The sequence below is a fragment of the Mesoplodon bidens genome (assembly GCF_964165515.1).
Source record: "Mesoplodon bidens genome assembly, chromosome: 2".
Taxonomy (NCBI): Eukaryota; Metazoa; Chordata; class Mammalia; order Artiodactyla; family Ziphiidae; genus Mesoplodon; species Mesoplodon bidens.
In genome coordinates, this window is record NC_138177.1 from 90195395 (window position 1) to 90218174 (window position 22780).

Below are 22780 nucleotides of genomic sequence, written 5' to 3' on the forward strand. Positions count from 1 at the left end.
GTGCATGAGCACACACACCACCACCCCCTTCCCCGTTTTATCACCACAGGATCACCTATATCTTAGAAAAATAGAGGAGCAAAATATCTTGATGCACAAGGTACACTCCTATGAAAGAACTAAGTGTTAAGAAACTTTATGTTAGGAAGCAATGATTTAAAGATTTGCAGAAATTCTAATTCTCGAAGTCTGTCACTGAATTTTAAAAGCCAGAAAAATTAAGTTACTATAAATATATCTAGGAGAAAAAGCACCATTACTTCCGATTCTAATCCTAACCTTTAGTAGGTGCCCTTCACCGAAGTTGCCATTGTGTTTCTTCAACGTTTTTATGATTTCTGCCATGTCTGTGTACTACATAATCATTCACTTAAATGTGTTTCTAAAATTTGGCAAATTCCTTTAAATTGGCACATGCCGTTAAAAAAAAAAAATCTAGTTTCATCCAAAGCAGTATCTACGAAACTGTGAGTTTGATGTGATACTTACGTTCATTTTCTAATGCACCTCAAAACAAATATGGAAGTATTAAAATAAAAAAAGCGAGTAAAATTACCTTATGTACCACCAGTGGTATAACACCATCCTTTGGAAGACTCTGATTTAGCTCATCAAGCATTTTAATATTTGGAGCAGCACTAAATTATTCCTTACTACAATTAGCTTTGAGCAACTCTACCAGAGTGGTGGTTCTTGATCCTGGCTGCACAACAGCAGAGCTCACATGGAGCATTTTTTAAAACTCAATGCTGGGTCCCACTCCCTTGGGCGTGAGGTCTGTCCCCAGTATTGTTTAAAAGCCCCCAAGTAATTCCAATGTACAAGGCAGGTTGAGTATCACTGCTTCAACAGGAAATATGAGTTAAACCACCACTCACCCTAAACTCATTCAAATATGATTACACTTTGTATTTTTAGTAGCAGATCAGTTAATATGTTTCTTCAGGTGCTGTCTTTTAGTCTATAAAACTTCAAGTTTCCTTAGAGTCATAAATTAAAATGGAATTGTAAAAGTAGAAAATGAACCAGGTGAAGCTAAATGAAAAGTCTGGACTAAGATTAATAGAGCCAATTAACAAAGGTTCAAAGCAGACTTCTGGCTCAGAATCAGCAGATGAAAGTAGACATCTCTGACAGGTAATTTTTAAGTTTTACATCCAGGTATCTTTTTCTAAAAATTCAGGTGATTTAGCCAAAGGCTACTGTTTGCTCACGGTTAGACTAGTGACTTCACCCTCACTTTATGGGTCAAAGTAAAATAATGCAAGTTAACCTCTTTTTAACATTTTGCTTAAAATGTTAAATTTTAAATAAATAAATAAATAAATTTAAAATAAATCAGTTTACTGGAAACCTTAAATTGCTTTATTTATTTTTCTTTACAGGTCATTTCAAATTTAAAAAGCCTATTTTTGCCTTTCGCAAGTGACAACTGCCCTATGGAACTGTATTTTTGAAGATGAAAGAGTTAAGAAAAAAAGATTTTTTTTGTTTAAGGTTTTATGAGGTTACTGGTGTATGCATGTGTGAAGAGAAATGAGTCAGCAAAAGATTAATATGTAAAAATGTGGTTTTATTTTCGCTAGATGAAGTACCTGAACTACTTGCCTTTATTTGTCTAAATACTAAAACCACTGAACTTCTAAGAATTATCATAGGGAAAAAAATTGGAAAAGATATTTTTACATATAAAATACATTGCTTTTTTTCTACTAACAAATTTTAATTTAAGCATGATACCAATTATGGAAAAAAATTATATATTAAGCAATTTCACTGTTAGGAATTTATCTTAAAGCTACACGTACACAAATTCAAAAGGATATATGTAAAAGGATAGTCACAGCAGCAAAAAACTACCAACAATTTAAATGCCCATCACTAGAGTATTGTTTAAAAAAAATTACATGCCACCATACAATGGAATACTAAATGATGGCACATGATTTCACCAAGGGAGAGGTAGAGAAATAGTCACACCAGAACCATCAGTTCAGGATGATTAGGTTGCTGGCCAGGAAATTAGAGATAAGGCTATTGATGAAACAAAATTATTTTTAAGGCAGGACAAAAAAAATTAACATAAAATTTTCTTTGCCATTTGAGCCATTACCCTCTCCCCTTTAGTGTGCATTGTGCACCTGCATTATACATTAACTAGACCCCCTTAGAAGACACAGGAATGCCTACTTGCCAAAAAAAAAAAAAAAAAAAAAGCAATTCCTCCTGGAGCCAGCAGGTAACTCATTAAAGACACAACATTCCTTTCTCAATCCTGTAAGGGTCACAATAATCCACTACTCAAACCTTGCTGGACTATGTAAACTGTCAACATGTTACTTTGATGTAAAACCCTTTGTCTCAAAACCTTTTATGACTGTGCATTCACCTCTCAAAGACAGAACAGTCCTTAAAGCTTTCTGAAAGACTGTCTCCCAGGTTATAATCTTCAGTCAGGTTGGCGCAAATAAAATTTTCCCTTTCTTTCTAAGATTAACTATTGATTAATTTTTTGTCAGCGCTATTCATATGTAAAAACTGGAAGTTAATAACAGTATATCCATATAAAACACAGAAGCATCTTCTTCAAATAAATATCTTCACCACAAATATTTGACCTTCTGGACTTAAACTTATACAACATTACAATGGAACCATCAATCCAAATGCTGTTGCCTCTAACAAAAGTTAGCTATAAGGCTGAATGGTATCATAAGAGCTACAAATTTTTAAAAAGGTACTTTACATAATTCTCATTGGAAATAGTGATAGCCACCTGGAACCCTGCTGGCTACACAGCTGTCCTTAAAGTGCATGAGGTGAGACTGCCCTACAAGAGAACCTACCTTAGAAAAGTCATTTCAGTAACGAATGCCCAAAATAAAGCTCAAAACTCTCTAGCTTATTAGAGTTTATTTTGACATATATTATGGCTCTGGTATATTTTATTGGAAAATAAGTCAATATTCTGGCAAAATCTCCAACACCTCAAATATACCTACCTAATTGCAAAACAGCCAACGCAGGTTGGTTTATAAATTTTTTAGAAGATCATTAAATAGTAACAGAGAAAGTAATTTCATATCCTCTCTGTCTCTATGAGAGAATAGAATTACTTCATTTGTTTACCAGTTGGGCTGGAAACAAAGAACATACCCAGAGTAGAAGACAAACCAGGAAAATAGCTCTCCATTAAAATACATCCCACATACAAAGTTTCTTTTATTCTAACTAATGGCCTATTTAATTACATAATCAAAAAAGTACATTTCTAATAACTATAAAGACAGTCTTATTATCCTTGACTGAAATGTTTTCTTTTTTGTTAACAGACTGAACATTATAGCTTTAATTCCTCACCTTCTGCACAAACATGTCATTTCAATTTATTTTAATTTTTATATTTTATTATTTTTTACTTCTACAACTCAATTTTTTTACCTCCTTATTTTTGGTTTCTTATGTTTATAGTATATCAATGAAAGCAAAAGAGGATTAAAATCTTGACGCTACAACATTTAAAAAAATTTAATAACGGATTTTGTCCAAATCTGACTCTCCCTTCTAAGGGCTTACATACTAATTAAGAATAAATGATGGGATTCAGGACTTAAGATCAAAGCAAGAGTGCCCTGCACCTTCTCCATTGTGCTGTCTTCTGTGGCAGTCCACTCTCATTACAGCCCTTAGCTCCACCTTCTATGTGTTCTACTTGGGCGTGGATCTTTTCCATTACCAGTCCTAGCCCCCATAAACAATTTTCATCCATCCAATTTACCACATATATCTAATTATTCCAGTTTACTTTATAAAAGGGAAAGTGCAAAACCATCTTGATTTAAATTTAAATTTTGATTGGTAACTCAGTTTTAAAGTGATTCTAACTATATATTATATCAAATTTAATTCTCAAAATGGTGCTCTGAGATAGGTATTATTACAGAAGCAGAAACTGATGCTCAGTGACCTGCTTAAGATCATACAATGACAAATCTGAGAAGTGAAATCCTGTCTTTGTCTCCAAATACAGTGTTCTTTCCACCACTCCACATTACCTCAAACTATTCTTCAGAAAGAATATTATTAACAACTATAGTTATCTATCAAAATTGAAGAATTCAACACCAAAACTGTATTCCTTTACAACTTATGTGCAATAATCTAATTTTTACATTAAAGTACTGAAATGTTTGTTATTCACAGTAACAAGTATGAACAAGGACATTTCTCAAAGAAATATAAAACTAGAGAAACTAGTATGATGAACCTGATACATCCATCCTTCTACATCAACAATTACCAATATATGATATATTATCAATATATATTTCATCTTTACTTCCACCCTCACTCTACAACTTCAGATTCTTTTGAAGTATATTCCAGAATGCATATAATTTCATTAGTAAATATTTTAGTATGTAACTCTAAAAGATAAGGAGCCATTTTCAAAAATTATAATCAGGACTTCCATGGTGGCGCAGTGGTTAGGAATCTGTTTGCCAATGCAGGGGACATGAGTTTGATCTATGGTCTGGGAAGATCCCACATGCCACAGAGAAACTAAGCCTGTGTGCCACAACTACTGAGACCGCGTGCCACAACTACTGAAGTCTGTGCGTTTAGAGCCTGTGCTCCGCAACAAGAAGCCACTGCAATGAGGAGCCCGTGCACCGCAACAAAGACTAGCCCCCACTCGCCGCAACTACAAAAAGCCTGCGCGCAGCCACGAAGGCCCAACGCAGCCAAAAAATAAATAATAAATAAATTTTAAAAAATATATAATCACAGTACTATTATCATTCCTAAAAAATTTAATGATAGTTATTTAAAATCAATTGCACACTTTTTAAAAGTTTAGAAACAAATCCCATTTTACTATCAGTTTCCATTTCTCTCTGCCTCCACTAATAAGTTGTAAACTATTTCATAAAGCATTCTGATATCTCTCAGGAGGTTTCTTAGTGTCTGAAGAATTATTCCACTTCAAAATTACAAACTTATTGTGCCACAGAAGCTCCTCCAGAGATAGATGAGGACCTCTTCAATGAAAGAACCAGATGGATAAAACTTTACATGCTAAGTGTTTTCCACAGTAAAAAAATAACCTATATTGGGCCATAACTCCTAACACAAGGCATATAAACTATTACCTGCAGTTATACAATAATCCAGTCAGTGTATAGAATGCTGATCTTACAGCACTGATGAAACCAGAGATTTGTTTGGTATAGTCTTACTACAAGCAGTTGAGTCTTAAATTTCTTTTGGTGAAGTCCTATAACAATGTATAACCATGTTTGACCTATGCTATATCATGAAAAAAGGATGAATCTAAGACCTTCTTATAGGCAGAGGTACAATCCGCTCCTGCTTATCTATTATTGTTACAGTATTAAGAAGTAAACCACTCTTTAAAACGTTTAGCAAGACAGATAAACATCTTACCAGGTTCATCTGATGGTTATGTCCAGTGAAGTTCAATGGACAATTCCATCAAATGTGGACTACAAGCCAGACCACAGGCTAGGCATCATGGCTGCCCTAAGGGAGCTAAATGATCAAAGAAGGGGTGGCGGGGACTTCCCTGGTGGTCCAGTGATTAAAACTCTGCACTTCCACTGCAGGCGGCGCGGGTTCTATCCATGGTCAGGGGAACTGAGACCTCACATGGCACACGGTGCAGCCAAAAAATAAAAGTTTTAAAAAGAAAAGAAAAGAAGGGAGTGGCAGGGAGGAGGAGACAAACTTATAAAGAGATACACTGAATTTTAATACAGTTGGTGCTAAGAAAGAGATATGCACACGATATGTGAGGGCATATAGCCAAACTATGGAGTTTAGAAATGGTTTCTAAGAGGAGAATATTTCTGAACTGAATCTTAGATATTGAGTAGAATTAGCTAAACCAAGAAAGTGGGAAGGGCATTCAAGTCATAGGGTGTAGCATGAGCAAAGGCACTGAGTCATGCACAGGGAACCAGAGCTCAAAGTGCAAGGTGAGGACTGGAAGGAAGTAAGGATGAAGGAGTAGGTAGAGGCCAGGCAGTGGACACTCTCGTGTACTATATTAAGTGTGGCTCTGCCCTACAGGTGACTAGGAGCCACCAAAGGCTGCATGGTTAACTCTGTGTTTTGAGACAGAGCCCTCTAGAGGCAAGTTTTTTTTTTTACATCTTTATTGGAGTATAATTGCTTTACAATGGTGTGTTAGCTTCTGCTTTATAACAAAGTGAATCAGTTATACATATACATATGTTCCCATATCTCTTCCCTCTTGCGTCTCCCTCCCTCCCACCCTCCCTATCCCACCCCTCTAGAGGCAAATTTAAAAGACAGATTCCAAGTGGAGAGAATGGAGAAGGCAGGGAGTCTGGAGGGAAGATGATTTAGTTCACTGCTACACTGAACTGTAGCAGTGGTGGGGAGGATCCAGATGGATGGATAAAATCTGAGCAACATTTAGGAGGTAAAACCAGCAAGACTTCACATTGGATACAGAGGTTCCTGGAACTATGCCCCAGAGGGTAGAGTGAGAGCATTTCTATTAAAAGCTCATTTTAATTATGGTGAATGTCTTCCATTTTCTTTTATTTGAAAAGTTTAAATTTTTAATAGAAATGCTCTCAGCTTACCTATATAAACTTCCTTGGCACCATGCCCTAACATGGACCAAAGCAAAGGACAGTAAATCTCCTCATTATTTCCTATGCATGTGTTAAGACATCCAAAATTTGGTATCAAACATCTTCACTCATTAGGGATTTGAATACTATTCAAAGCCATAAGTTCTGATGGTTTTAAATATTATTCAATAATATTTAACTTATAATAGTTTTGATAAGGAATCTATTAATATCTAATCACCTTACTAATAACTGTCTTCCATTCTAATATTTGTCTTTATTTTAGTTTAGTACAATGACCAGAACTTCCAAAATAAATGTTAAATAATGATGATGCAGATATTCTTGCTTTCTTCCTAAATGTATCAGAAATGTCATTAATATTTTACCACTAAATTTTTTTTTTTCTGGCCGCGTTGGGTCTTCGTTGTTGCTCACGGGCTTTCTCTAGTTGCGGCGAGTAGGGGCTACTCTTCGTTGCAGTGCACGGACTTCTCACTGCGGTGGCTTCTCTTGTTGTGGAGCATGGGCTCTAGGTGTGTAGGCTTCAGTGGTTGTGGCACACAGCCTCAGCAGCTGTGGCGCACAGGCTCAGTAGTTGTGGCGCACAGGCTTAGTTGCTCCGCGGCATGTGGGATCTCCCCGGACCAGGGCTTGAATCCATGTCCCTGCATTGGCAGGTGGATTCTTAACCACTGAGCCACCAGGGAAGCCCCCAGTTTTACCACTAAATATTAAACTATTAGTTTATCATGTTTAGAAAGTACCCACCCATTCCAACATTAATACCCATTTTTTAAAAGTTCATTTATAAAAGATCACTAAAAATTTTAACAGAAAAATTAGGTCATTCAGCCAACCACACTACAAAATCCATCCTCTGCCCTCAGAGATTCAGAAATATATTTCATTTTTATATTTGCATTATATAAAGAGTAACAAAGTTTAAAGTAACTATTCATAAACTCTTCCACAGAACATTAATAAACAAACTATAGTAAATAATTGGACTCTACTACCATTTTCCTATAGAAAGGATATAAAAACTTATAACAACCACAACAAAAAGAAAACACTGCTTAAAGGAGATTCTAACTATGGCTAGTATATTTTTAGTACTTTCAAATTTAAATTTGAAATGATCAGAATTAAATACACGTTTAAATAAGTATTAAAAATTACCCACTAAGAAAGCAGCAGTCTTACCTGTAACGAACATGAAAAGAATGGTCTTCCCTCATGCTTATCAGATTTTCCTCCATCGAATCATATTATAAGCTGGGTATAATAAGAAATTATTTTATTTTGTGCCAATCCAGTTCTACAATGTAGAGTCGTTGCAGAACATTGTCCGGTTAGTATATTAATGAGTTGGTGTTAATACAACCTAAGCTCCTGCTTCTTCTTTATTAATAATGAAAGGAGGTCAATGTCAGACAGCTTAAAGGTTCAAAATGTGTCCCAAATCCTTGCGTCTCTGGCCCTCTCAGCAGCACTTCAGCAACATTTCTGCAAAAGGAATACAAGATGTTTTGCTTGAAGTCCTATTTTCAAAGAATAACCTAAAGTACTTCCAAGCTGTATATAATCACACAGGTAACTTCAAAGACGGTTGTCATGTCAATTACGGGAGAAAAACAGCAGAGGGCTTAACTGTCAGAGGGCTTCTAAATAAGGATGTGAGTGTATGATATTTATTTGAGACCTGTACTTTAATTTTTAAAATTGGTTTGAAATAAATAATTTTATGTAATATTTTCTATTACAAACATAGAATATGTATGATATTATTATCTTAAAATTTTGATACTTCAAGATTTTAAAAACTGCTATTAACAAGTAAAATGAAATTTCAATAATTCATTTGAACAAGTCAATCCTAAACTCTGTAAACATATTTCTTCAAAGAAGATGTTTGTGCTGATAATAATATTACACTTATATTCATTTGTTCTCAATGCACATCCTATTTAAAATCTTTAAGGACTTTTAAATGTTTTCACTGAGTAAGTACAAAAGAAATTTAGGAAATATGTGTATGGTAGAATGACACAATAGCACCCACTTTAAGATAAAGAACATTAGCACTGCCTTTGAAGTCTCCCGGGTGCCACAACCTAACCCATCTAAGGTGATCTCTAAATTGAATTGTGTTCATTATTTCCTTGCTTCTCTTTATAACTTTGCCACAACTGTCTGTATAGGTTTAAATTATATATTGTTTAGTTTTGTATGGTTTTGTTCAACATTATGTTTCTGAGATTCACCTCGCTTGTTGTTGTACTAGCTACAATCTGCATGTTTTATTGCTGTATCACATTCCATTGTATACCAAATGTATTTTTCATTCTGCTTTTGATTGGCATTTGACTTGTAGTTTTTCAGATTTTGTTTTGCTACTATTAAAAGTTTTGCTATGTACATTGAAACTAGTAACTCAAATTACTGGTTAAACAGGACAGCAGATAAACTAAAGAGAGAATGAATGTACTAGAAGAATATCTGAAGAGTTTACCCAGACATACACAAATAGATAGAGATGAAAAATACTAAAGAGCAGTTCAGAGAAAAGGAAGACAAAATGAAAGGCTCTAACAGAGGTCTAACTAGAGTGCCAAAAAGAAAAACAGAAAAAAGAGCAAAGGCAAAATCCTCAGTGATAAGCACTGAGAATTTTTCAGAATCAAAGACAGACATTAATTAGCAGATTGAAGAAGCACACTAAGTCCTAAGCAGGACAAATAAAAATGAATCAATATCCAGATATACCACAGAGAAACAACAGACCATCATATATAAACTACAACCTCTACAGAAGTGGTCGTGGGACCCCCCTGCTGCCCTCCCGGACCCCAGGAGTGGTCACAGGTCCCCACCTCCTCCCTCCCGGACCCCAGGAGTGGTCACAGGTCCCCATGACCGCCTGCCCGAACTCCAAGAGTGGTTGCAAGCTGCCTCTGCTGCCATCGCGTGCTCCAGGGGCGTGCCTGAGCTGCCACTGCCACCACTGAGGACCCCAGGACAGGGCACCTGCCACCGCATGGGCACACCCTCTATCAACGGGATGACAACCAGCACATGCTGAGGAAAGAGGCGACAGACATCCATACTAAAACAGCCTGCGCACCAAATATATTAAACCCACACAAGCAACACAGAGACACCCCCACATATAAACAGCCCTCCGAGACCACAGTAGGTAACTGTTTCTCCTAAACTCACAGAGTAAGAGAAGTATAAGCAAAATGAAGAAGCAGAGGAACCACTCCTAGTTAAAAGACCAAGAGCGTTCCCCTGAAAGAAAATGAAGCAGACCTCTTCAGTCTGATAGACACCGATTTCAAAATGGAGCTAATGAAAATACTGAAGGAATTAAGAAAGGCTATCAACAGAAATGCAGAGTTTGTAAAACGGAACTAGAAACTATAAAGAAGAACTAAGAAAAATTAGAAAACTCATTTGCAGAGATGAAAACTAAGCTAAAAGCAATGAAGAGCAGATTGAATAATGCAGAAGAATGAATAAGTGACCTGGAAGATAGGATAATGGAAATCACCCAATCAGGACAGCAGACAGAAAGTCAAATGAAAAAACAACGAAAGCAATATGAGAGACCTATGGGATTATATAAAGCATGCCAACCTACACATAATAGGGATGCCAGAAGAGGAAGAAAGAGAAAAGAAGATTGAAAATGTATTTGAAGAAACTACGGTTGAAAACTTTCCAAACCTAAAGAAGGAAACAGATATCCAGGTACAGGGAGCACAGAGGGTCCCAAGCAAGATAAACCCAAACAGACCTACACCAAGACATATTATAATAAAAATTGCAAAAGTTAAGAATAAAGAGAGGATTCTAAAGGCAGCAGAGATAAACAGTTAATTACAAAGGAACCCCCATAAGGCTATCAGCTAATTTCTCTACAGAAGCACTGCAGGACAGAAGGGAGTGGCAAGATATATTCAAAGTCCTAAAAGGGAAAAATCTGCAACCTAGGATACTCTACCCAGCAAGATTATCATTTAGAATAGGAGGAGAGATAAAGAACATCTCAGACAAGCAAAAATAAAAGAATACAGCAATACTAAACCTAAACTAAAGGCAATATTAAAAGGTCTTCTCTAAATAGAAAAGAAGTTAAGAATCTATAGGAAAGAGAAGATCACAACTGGAAAATAAATCACTTAAATAAGCCAGTACACAGATTTAAAAAAAAACTCAAAAAATTTTCTGTGGGCTTCCCTGGTGGCGCAGTGGTTGACAGTCCGCCTGCCAATGCAGGGGACACAGGTTTGTGCCCTGGTCTGGGAAGATCCCACGTGCCGTGGAGCGGCTGGGCCCGTGAGCCATCATGGCTGCTGGGCCTGCGCATCCGGAGCCTGTGCTCTGCAATGGGAGAGGCCACAACAGTGAGTGGCCCGTGTACCGCAAAAATAAAAATAAAAAATTTTCTGTGAAAGTGATGATAACCACAATGAGCAGCAAAAGGATGAACATGAAGATGTGAAAGAGGACATCAAAATCATAAAATGTGGGGGAGGAGAGAAAGAAAATGTAGATTTTTTTTCTCCTAGAATGTGTTTGAGCCTACATGACTACCAGTCTAAGGCAAGTAGATATAGGAAGGGGTTAACATACTTGAAAAACAGGGTAACCACAAATCAAAAACATACAACAGATTCACAAAAACCAAAAAGAACATAAGTACAATACAAAAGAAAATCACCAAAACACAAAAGGAAAAACAAAAAGAAAAAGAAAGGGACAAAGAAGAAATATAAAATCAACGGGAAAACAAGGTTTAAAATGGCAATAAATACATATCTATCAATAATTACCTTAAATGTCAATGGACTAAATGCTCCAATCAAAAGACACCGAGTGGCAGACTGGATTAAAAAAAGTGTGCAATGTGCTGCCTACAAGAGACCCACTTTAGGGCAAAGGACACTTATAGATTGAAAGTGAGGGAATGGAAACGATATTTCATGCAAATGGAAATGACAAGAAAGTGGGGGTCACAATACTTATATCAGACAAATAGACTTTAAAACAAAGGCCATAAAGAAAGATAAAGAAGGACTCTATATAATGATAAAAGATCAATACAAGAAGAGGATTTTACACTTGTCAACATATATGCACCTAATATAGGAGCACCCAAATACATAAAGCAAATACTAACAGACATAAAGGGAGAAATCGATAGGAATACAATATATAGTAGCAGACTTTAACACCCCACTCACATCAATAGACAGATCTTCCAGACAGAGAATCAATAAGGCAACAGAGATACTCAATGATACAACAGAACAGTTAGACTTAATTGATAATTTCAGGATATTACATCCAAAAAAACTTGAATACACATTCTTTTCAAGTGCACATGGAACATACTCTAGGAGTGACCACATAGTGGGCACAAAAAAAACCCTCAACAAATTTAAGAGTATAGAAATTATCTCAAGCGTCTTTTCTGACCACAATGGCATGAAATTAGAAATCAACCACAGAAAAGGAAAAGAGAAAAAAATGATTACATGGAGACTAAACACATGCTACTAAAAAACCAATGGGTCAACAATGGAATCAAAGAGGAAAGTAAACTATAACCTTTAAAGTAACCGTTAAAAGAGACAAATAAGGTAAAATTAAGATATATGTGCTTATATAAATAAAATTTATTTATTTATTCATTCATTCACTCATTCATTCATTCATTCCTGGAATCCAGCATTATAAACAACCCCATAGGTCAGTTAGTCCAACATATTACTACAACACTCCCAAAAGGTTACAAGGCAGCTAATCCTAATTTTGAATAGTCCTTTTAGACAGTTGTTCCACACTTTGAGCAATCTTTCCATTTGTACACAATTTCTCCTTTCTGCTGCCATCCAGTAGAGCCTAATTCCTCTTCCACATCCTTTTAAGTATTTCAACTATAACATAAATTAGACTCTAGATAATACTCCTGCTGCTTTGTTAATTAAGTATAGTTAGAAAGAGGTTAGTATGGAACAGAGCAGGAGGAGGAAGGTGGAAAGGATTAGCCTTGGGAACACTGACAAGCTTCCTAGAGGAAATGAGGTTTTCATATTAATACCAGTTTGGCACATAAGAAATACAAAATATTATTCCTCTTATCCTCTCTCTTGGCCAACAAAGGAACACATGTCTTAAGAAAAGATGAAAAGGTACGTAGCAGTTATTAATCCAACAAATCTTCTCTTTTCCTTTTGTTCAGAATTCCACTGTACCTTTTTACCTTAATAAAAAACATTAAGGGCCTCCCTGGTGGCGCAGTGGTTGAGAGTCCGCCTGCCGATGCAGGGGATACGGGTTCGTGCCCCGGTCCGGGAGGATTCCATATGCCGCGGAGCGGCTGGGCCCGTGAGCCATGGCCGCTGAGCCTACGCGTCCGGAGCCTGTGCTCCGCAATGGGAGAGGCCACAACAGTGAGAGGCCCGCATACCGCAAAAAAAAAAAAAAAAAAAAACATTAAGGAAATTAGTGTAGATATTCATAGCAATAGTTCCAAAGTGCATCTAAATTACACAACAGCTACACTGTCAATTAAACTGTCTTCTACTACCACTTTGAGGTTTAGGTTGTTATTTATACTACGGGGCAGAAGGTGAGGTATTAGAATTAACTTAACTTAGAATTAAGTTAAATTATAATTTAATTGAAATATTTTTCCAGCCATGAAATCATAATGAAATCCCCAAATTCACCAATCATTAAAAAAAGTTAACTTATTAAAATGTAAGCATTTAATTAACAAATGTACATAAGTGGAGCTGCAAAATACCTTACTTGATTAGGACTGCATACAGAACCACTAAAAAATTTTTTTAAATAAGCAAGAAAACAGAGAATACAATTCACCATTTTACCAAAGACAATTTATAATATGGCTTTACTATCTTCAAAGGAAGAGTATCCCACCCCCCGCAAAAGTCACTCTTAAATTTCAATCTCCATAACAATTAGGTAGCATTTCTTTTTTTAAAATATATATATTTATTTATTTATTTTTCGCTGTGTTGGGTCTTCGTCATTGGGTCTTCGTTGCTGCGTGCAGGCTTTCTCTAGTTGCAGAGAGTGGGGGCTAACTCTTCGTTGTGGTGCGTGGACTTCTCATTTCAGGGACTTCTCTTGATGCAGAGCACAGGCTCTAGGCACGTGGGCTTCAGTAGTTGTGGCACTCGGGCTCAGTAGTTGGGCACTCGGGATCAGTAGTTGTGGCTCACAGGCTCTAGAGCACAGGCTCAGTAGCTGTGGCGCACAGGCTTAGTTGCTCTGCCCATGTGGGATCTTCCTGGACCAGAGACAGAACCTGTGTCCCCTGCATTGGCAGGTGGATTCTTAACCACCGTGCCACCAGGGAAGTCCCTAAGTAGCATTTCTTACCTTACAATTATTCACTGAACAAACAAGCAATTCTTTTTTTTTTAACATTTTTTTAAATTTTAATTTTATTTTTGGCTGTGTTGGGTCTTCGTTGCTGCGCATGGGCTTTTCTCTAGTTGTGGCAAGCGGGGACTACTATACATTGCGGTGCATGGGCTTCTCACTGTGGTGGCTTCTCTTGTTGCAGAGCACGGGCTCTAGGCATGCAGGCTTCAGTAGCTGCAGCACGTGGGCTCAGCAGTTATGGCTTGTGGGCTCTAGAGGGCAGACTCAGTGGTGCATGGGCTTAGTTGCTCTGTGGCATGTGGGATCTTCCCGGACCAGGAATCGAACCTGTGTCCCCTGCATTGGCAGGCGGATTCTTAACCACTGTGCCACCAGGGAAGTCCCAAACAAGCAATTCTTGATTCAGTGATTCATGTTGCAAAAACTCTCTAACTAATTTACTAACGTGTTCATTCATGCTCCACATGGAGTTAACAAACCCACTTCATATTTAACATATAGTTTACATATTACTAGATAACACTAATAAAATTTACAACAAATATTAAATTATTTTTAATATTTAAAAATAATTAAGATAATAAAATGTAATGATAGGACCAGGAAATGGAATGGAAATTATAGGTTTGAAAGAATATTAAGAAGCTATCAAGTTTAACTTCCAACCTCCATTAAGACTTACAACTAATAATCTGCAAGAAACACATATGCCCTTAATAGCATCTCTCAGGTTTTAACAAACAATGCTCCAAAAGCCTCACTGCTAAAAAAAATTGTTAGCTCACAGCATCTTTTGGTCTGACCATAGATAAAGAGAAAGCAATAGTTATTTTCCATATCCCAGAAACCGACAGAAGCATATAGAAAGATCAACTAGTAGAGAACTCTGATCACCTCATGTCTAACTACCTGATTAAGAGGTCAAAACAGGCAGACTCCCGTTATACACCTAGGTGGACTTCTAGATACTGTCCAAGGTATGCAATCAGAGGAAACAATAAATTCCAGCCCTGCTTTACTCTATTAGCAGTAAAGTATCTTCAAACTAGGTGACTGTGAAAAATAAGGGATAGACAGTTACAATTACAGTTGACCCTTGAATGGGTTTGAACTCCAAAGGTCCACTTAAACGGGGAATTTTTTCAATAAATAGATACTACAGTACTACACAATCCACATGGTTGAAACTGCAGATGCGGAACCACTGATATGGGGGGCCAACTGTAAAATTATTTGTGGATTTCCCACTGCCCAGGGGGTCAGCGCCCCTAACCTCCACATTGTTCAAGAGTCAACTCTATATCTTTTGTCCTTCTTTCAATTAATCTAAACTATCTACTCCTGACTGCAACTTAAATGCCAATAACTTTTGGTCTGATTCTTTCATTTAAGTGTCTCTATAAAGTAGTAACACCCATCAGATAACAAATATCTTACTTTTCTTGCCTCCAGGCTTGATAATCTAAATTCTTTAAACTCCTCTTATCCTAATAATTCCCTCTAAGGTACAATACTCAAATTCTCCAAATCTCTTCAGCTGTAATGTTTCAAATCAGATACAGGAGCTCTTTATAAATTGGAACTGGGATAAATACTGAGGAAGAATGAAGAACACATTTAAAATAAAGTTCTTTCACATTAGAATTCAGGGTACAGGTTAGAGTAACAAATACACATCATAGTACTAATGGGGGTAGCAAAGTAGGAGGCCAAAACATCCACTTATAAAATAAACTCAGGTAACTACCCTAGGTAAACTGGTTATTTTCTGTCAAATTATGTATCAGTAAGCAGACACTAATTTATTTGTAGATGGTCTAAATATGGCTTGTCACCTAATCCAAACGTATTTCTAATTACATTTTGTCTGGAAGCTACAGTGCAAACAAGGTGGCAGGTATAAGGAACGATACATGTAAAATCAGGAGTAGGAAGGTAAAAGCAGGAAGTTTACATAGAAGAATATGAAGTGTAAGAAAAAGCAAAGGGTGTAGTAAGCAAAGTCCAACATAGAGCTCAGAGTTTGATTTTAGTGTAGCAGGTGTTGAGGAGCCGATCAAAGGCAAGAAAAATTATTTTGACATTAGAATATATGACTGATGTGGGAAATTAGTGCCTAAAGCAAGGGAAGTCAGGATCAAGAACGACTGGGTACTTGATTAAGTAATCTAGCTAAGAGTACCTACAGAAAAATGAAAACAATGCCCACTGGCTAGGTGAGAGGCAAAGGTCAAGCAGTGACAGAGAGCTTACAAGACTTCCAATTTTGAGAACAGGTGGAACAGTAGCAATAGGCACAGTAACTGACAAATTGGATTGCAAGAGTGATACTTCTAGAAGAAAAAAGAAATGGACTATTTGTATCAAACTTGTACTTGGTAAAGTGCTAGGTTCACAAATAATAGCTGAAAGAAACAAAAAGATAACTTGAGAAAATTTGATATCAGATAAAATTTGATAAATGGGGAAGGATGGGGGAGGGGGGGAGTAGAATGAGTGACTAATATTTCTTAATTTTGCACATCTTTAAAACTAAAAAATTTTAAAGTATCCATGAGACTCAAATGTTAAAAACTGTGATGAGTCAGTGGCAAAATTAAGGAGAAATTGCAATGGGAGAAAAAATAAATAAAGCAATGCATAAAAGGTCTGATTCTTTACTCAACATACTAAATCTCTAAACCAATAATATAATCAAACTGTCACATAATACTGTGAACTCAAGATTATAGGCATGTGTGTATCTATATCTATCTATAGTGTTGGACATAGTTTTAGTGTTAACTGATAATTGTATATATCAAACATAAATTACTTTACACAATCTGAAATTAATAAAATAAACAATCATGGTACATAGTAAAGCAGATGATTCTGTTCTCTATCATTCTGGAGAAACGAGAATTTGCCACAGACTATGCTATAAAAACTGTATCAGTAAAGTTTTCCTTTAGCAAATATATAATCCTAAAGTATGTGCTCCAATTAAGGTTACATCTCAATTTATTGCTAACCTTTAAGTCTGCAACAGTAAATATAGTCTGTAAGATGTTAGGCCAAGTTAGGTTAAAAAACAAGTGTAACTAACAGTGTAACTGTTAAATAAATACATATTTCATTATAAAAACTTTCTAATAAACTGTGACTACTGATCAGCTAAATAAATAGAATAAATTCAATGAAGAGATTAGAATAATGATTCTAGATTCCAAGTAAATCTATATCTTAAAGGCACATCACCAGTCAGAAGGGTTCCCATGTATATTTGAAATTAATCCTCATGGGTCATTCTGAAAAACAGCAAATACATGCAAAGTAAAAGCACTATTGATTTTAAACTCTCATATTTTATTCTTGGCAGATTAGAAAACAAGAAATTCAGGTCTAGAGCTGTGGACATTAAAAAAGTAAAACAATGAATGCAACTATTTCAAAGTTGTATAATCCAAAAATAATTTTAGTAATATAAAATAAGAATTCATTTTTTTCCAAGGTTTACACCTAAAAGCTCACCATTCTAAACAACTATATATAAACTTCCTTTTTTGGTGAAGAGCATTTATATTTTTATCAATCACATAAAGCTAAAAGGACTTCAAAGAATATGTTCTCTGGATAACCAAAACACTAATAAACACCGTATATGAAATTTCAAATTAGATAAATACTAAAACAAAATGTAACCTAGAAGAAAGGGATTTGAATATTTCAAGACTTCATCTTAGCATTTTTGTTTAACGGTGAAAAAGGACCAAGTGTATGAGTCTACTTATGAGATAGGCTGAAAGTTTGTAGTTCAACAGTAGTTTCCAACCATCTCTACAAGAAGCACTACAAATATAATCATTACTGCACAGGCAGCCTCTTAGTGTCTTAAGGTTTGGCAGCCCATGATAAATCAGAAAGAAGTAGAATACTGAATATTTTCCTGGGGGAAGGGGATGATAAACTAGAAAGGGGATCTATTTTTAGATTAACATGGAGCCAATGTGAATTATGCCAGTGACTACGCTAATCATTAAAACTGCTGTTCTGAAATCACAGTCCTTAGTGATTACAATAATTTAATAGAGGATGAAACAGTTGCTTAAAATTTTCAAGAACAAAAGGAAGATTCTTTTATGCAACAGCTCTAATCTTGGTTACCTTTCTTCCCTGCAAAGCAGTTAATGAATCAAAAATCCTATTTCAACAAGATTACTTATTTACATTTAAGAATATAAGTATGGGGGCTCCCCTGGTGGCGCAGTGGTTGAGAGTCCGCCTGCCGATGCAGGGGACACGGGTTCGTGCCCCGTTCCGGGAAGATCCCACATGCTGCGGAGCGGCTAGGCCCGTGAGCCATGGCCGCTGAGCCTGCGCGTCCGGAGCCTGGGCTCCGCAACGAGAGAGGCCACAACAGTGAGAGGCCCACGTACCGCAAAAAAAAAAAAAAAAAAAAAAAAGAATATAAGTATGTCCAACTAAAGGAGAAAAGTCTTATATGTGTTCATTAGAATAAAATTAGTATTTTTCTCCCTCTTACTTGGTTTTATTTTTCCTCAAACTGAAGCCCAGAGTCTAAAATTAATGTTAATTTTCCCTCCTATAAAACAATTTAAAATATATTGTTCTTTTAATCCATTAGTAAAATTAATAACCTTTTGGAAGAGTTTCAACTAGACACATAAATGATTTTTAGTTCATTACTGTAAACACATAAAATTGGATACATAGCAGTATTTTAATATCAAGGTTATAGAAGACACAATGATAATTTTTTTAAAAATTCAATCAACCCCAATTATATTTTCAGTACATTCCAAATGACTACTCAGGTTACAAGGCCAGGTGATCACAAGAAAATGTCTGCAATCCAAAAACACTGATGATTCACACTAAGCCTAATTTCTTTAAAAAAAAAAGACAAAAACCAAACCTAAATATATACATTAATCTTTGCCCTTTCCAATCTGTAATCTTCTGTTAATAAATAAATTATCGGACAAACATGATGCAATTAACAGGAGCTCAAAGAAGTAAATGCAAAATAAACATCATCTTATGAGGACATTACTATGTCAGAAAAAAAAAAAAGAAATACTTATTAGTAAACAATGGGGAGAACGGTACTTTGAGCAAAACTCGTCACCAAGTCACCAGAAAATATGACCAAAAGCCCTTTATTACTACCAATGATGGTCAGCCATCAGCTTAAATCAATTAATATATGTATGAAGAACTAAATAGTGAAGGAGAAAAGAAGTGGTCCCTTTTCCTGAGCATTGTTCTTGAGTTAGTAAATGACAATAAATCAGTTCTCTTAACAGAAGAACTATGAAATGGCAAAATTGGCTTCAAACACATTTTTAAGGACAAATAAATCCCAAATGCAAAATGATTATAAATGCCTAAAAAGAATCCCTGGAGAGTTTGAATTCAGAATTCTTCATAGGAAAATATAACTGTTTTCTCCTTCTGAAAGTTATCACAATTAAGTGTAAAAATGTTTCTGTTCAATTCAGTGACGTTATGAGATGATATAGGAAGAATAATTCTAAGTAAAAAGGACTAGGGAAAGCTCTTTGAAAGCAAGGAAATTGGTATTGCACCTTGAAGGATGGGTAAATCTTACTAGGCAAATCCAGAAAAGGCGTTCCAGTCATGGGGAATGCTCAAGCAAAAGTAAGGACGTGGGATCGCAGATAAAGTGTGCCAGGATGAGTACACTGGGTTAGCAGTAGTAAAAGAGAAGTCTAAGAAGGTACTAAATTGTGAGGGACACTGAATATGTATGTGGCTGAAGGAGTATTTGTCCTTGTATTTATATGATGAGAAACCTTGTAATTTTTTCAACAAAGGAATAGCAAAGCTGGATCTGTGTTAGGAAGATAAACTGGCAGCAACAGATAGAGCAGGACAGAAGGAAGTTACTGCAAAAACTCCAGAAACTATTATTGAAAAGGAAGCTTTCTCTCCGCTATCTCACAACACCAAGCAAATTGCTTTGCACATAATCGATGTCCAACAAATTTTTTTGATTTCTTGCCTGGGAAGAAGATAAGAACTATGAAGCAGCAAAGAATCCTATGGTAGTGAGAAAACCGGACTTTAATACATTTCTGCTCCAAAGTAAAGAGTATGTTCATAGTCACGTAAATAACTCAGGAAAGTCTTACTCTTATATTTTTACTGTTTTTATAAAGATGATTAAAAGGACACTGAAAATGTTATGTGACTTATAAAGCACTGAAAGGAAAATAGCTGTCCTAAAAGAAGGGTTGAAATATTTCGGCACAGTTCACAGCAAAACAGAGCACACACAGGCATCTTAAAAGTAGAATTATGTCTCTACAAATGGAATCCAGAGACCTGGAGGAGATTTAAACAAACACAGAAGCAATACAGCATGTGCTTTGGGACCAGGCCATGGTTTGAATCTCAGCACGGTGACTTATTAGTTATACGATCTTGAGCTAGTTAAACTTTCAGTGTTGGTTTGGTGTAATGATACTTATCCAACATGTGTCATGATGATTAGAGATATGATTTATAAAAAGCACCTCAGTGCCTGGCTCTGGTACTTAAAAGTACTCAATAGAGTAGTAATACTGATAATTGCCATTGTTATTATAAAAAACAACGTCTATTAGAATAGATTTAGAACACTAGTCTAAATCTATGTCAGGTTTTCAATTTTAAAATTCCAGAGAATTACAGAATTTTTATCTTTTAGGTAAATCTTAGAAACATTTTATGCTTAAGAACAAGGCCATTTAAAAAACTACTATAACCTATCTTTGTTTTAATTAGCCTAGTACCAAGTCTGAGATTTATATTAAAATATAATATTTGTAACACTGCATGTCTGATTTAATAACAGAAGGAAATACAACTAAACAGCTTATCTAGCCAAAGAGGATTTGGAGGGAATGCCTCTAAAACAATAACACACAACTTTTTACTCTGTATCTGCTCCACTCCTCATATTATAAATAATATCTTGAGAAAGAGCTTGCAAGGAGGAATCCATGGTAGGGTGTAAAGAAGAGTAGGTATGAGACTGTTCCTCCTCCCGAGTCCCCACCTACACACACTCACACACACACAGGTCAACCAACAGCGATCTGCCCCTTTTTAATGCTTCTTACTGACTTCTAAACGATCAACCAAAGCTGCTTCTTGAATAATGACAAGCCAAGCAAAAGTGGTATTTATCAGAGGTGATCACACTGGTGATTATCAAGCCAGAAATCTTCCGTGCACCCTTCTAAAGTGGCAGCTTGAAAATTCAGCTTCCCACACACGCCACCAGCGACTCCAATACAAGCCGACTGAAAGGAAAGCCAAGAATCTACTTCGTTCAACTCCACGGGAGGGTTAAATTATGCATTAAGGCAAATAGAATTTCCATCCTTACTCCTTTTCTTTAAGAGTTCAAATGATACCAGGTAAAATGAGCTAACTGGTTACCATCAATACAAGGAAATTATAGGTTTTCCACTTTTTAGTATTCGAAGACATTCTATAGATTTTCAGGAAAGCGCTTTCTTGACATTCTCTGCTTACTAAAACTTTTTGCAGCAACTATCAATTTCTACGGTAAGTCGACAGGTTGGTTTCCCCAAAGTCCATGTATGTCAATGTGGTAAACGCAGGTGTCTGAAAAAGCCTGCCCGCTTTAGACACCAAACTCACGACTACAAGAGAACGCGACCCGCCTTGGATTTAATTCCACAGGGTTTCGGGTTTTTAATGTTTGTTGCACTCCGAATACGTAAGAAGTCGTTGTATCCTACTGTACTTTTTATTTTTTTAAAAAACTAGGGAATGAAGCTCTTAGAATGTACTCTTCTTATTAAATCTCCAACCTGAAAACACCCGACTGCTCGACCTGGAGAGGGCTGCTGCTCACCCCGAGCTTCAGGTTTCTCGAGGCCCGCCCCCGCGACCACCCCGGCCCCCTCCCGCCCCGAACAAAGGAGCCCGTCCCCCCACCCACACACACGCCCCCTCCCTGTCACCTCCCTCCGCGGGGTGCCCACAAACTCCCCTCCGAACTCACCTCGCGGGGGCCGGCGAGTCTGGGGAGCGCGGCGCACACGGCGAAGCTGCGGCAGGGGCCACCCGGGCTACGGGCGGGTGGCCGCGGCCCTTCCCCCGGCGGGTCCTCAGGCAGAGGCACCGCGGAAGGCCGGCGCGCAACCCCCCTACCCCGCCCCCACAGGTCACGTGGGGCAGAACTCGGGGCTCTCCTCGCCTCCCGGCCAGTCGACCGCCACACAAGGGTCCCGCAGCGCCGCCCGCCCGCTGCCGTGCCCCTCCTCTGCGCCTGCGCCCCACAGCTCCAGGCGCTCCCATTCAAACCGACAACGCCCCGCGTCTTTCGGACACGCCAATGGCCAGCGCGGGAGGCGAGGCGGGGCGGGGCCATCGGCGCTCTGCCTCCGCCGTCTAGGGTGGGCTGGGGTCTGCGTGTCGGCCGGAGGAGGACCTTAGGGTTCTTAGTCCCTCCGCTGCCCCGGCGTCTGCCCTCGACCACCAAGTTGAAGTTGCTTTCCTGCCCTCCTGTTTCTTCTTCAGACGCTGAAGGGTGGGCGATAAATATCGTCCAGAAAGCGTCCTTCAGACGGGGTCTGGCGCAGAGCATTTTAAAAGATGGGAAGCCCAAGCAAGTGCCGCCTGTCCTGAAGGCTTGGTGAATGAGTCCCCCAGCGGCATTTGTGGGATGTTTAAGAAAAAGAGGG

General features: G+C 37.4%; 1 protein-coding gene across 2 annotated transcripts in view; it reads right to left on the reverse strand.

Moving 5' to 3' along the window:
* The window catches only part of GPSM2 (G protein signaling modulator 2), a 62716-nt gene extending 40435 nt beyond the window's left edge, over positions 1–22281 (reverse strand). Inside the window, exons 1-2 of one of the 2 annotated variants that reach the window (XM_081226538.1) lie at positions 22099–22280; positions 7833–8135 (exon numbers count right to left, since the gene is read on the reverse strand). In XM_081226538.1, coding sequence (XP_081082664.1) covers positions 7833–7888 — 56 coding nt within the window. In that variant the 5' untranslated portion in view covers positions 7889–8135; positions 22099–22280. Of the gene's footprint in view, positions 1–7832; positions 8136–22098 lie in introns of both variants that reach the window. The other variant, XM_081226539.1, reaches the window with a different exon arrangement.
* Positions 22282–22780: the final 499 nt, after the last annotated feature.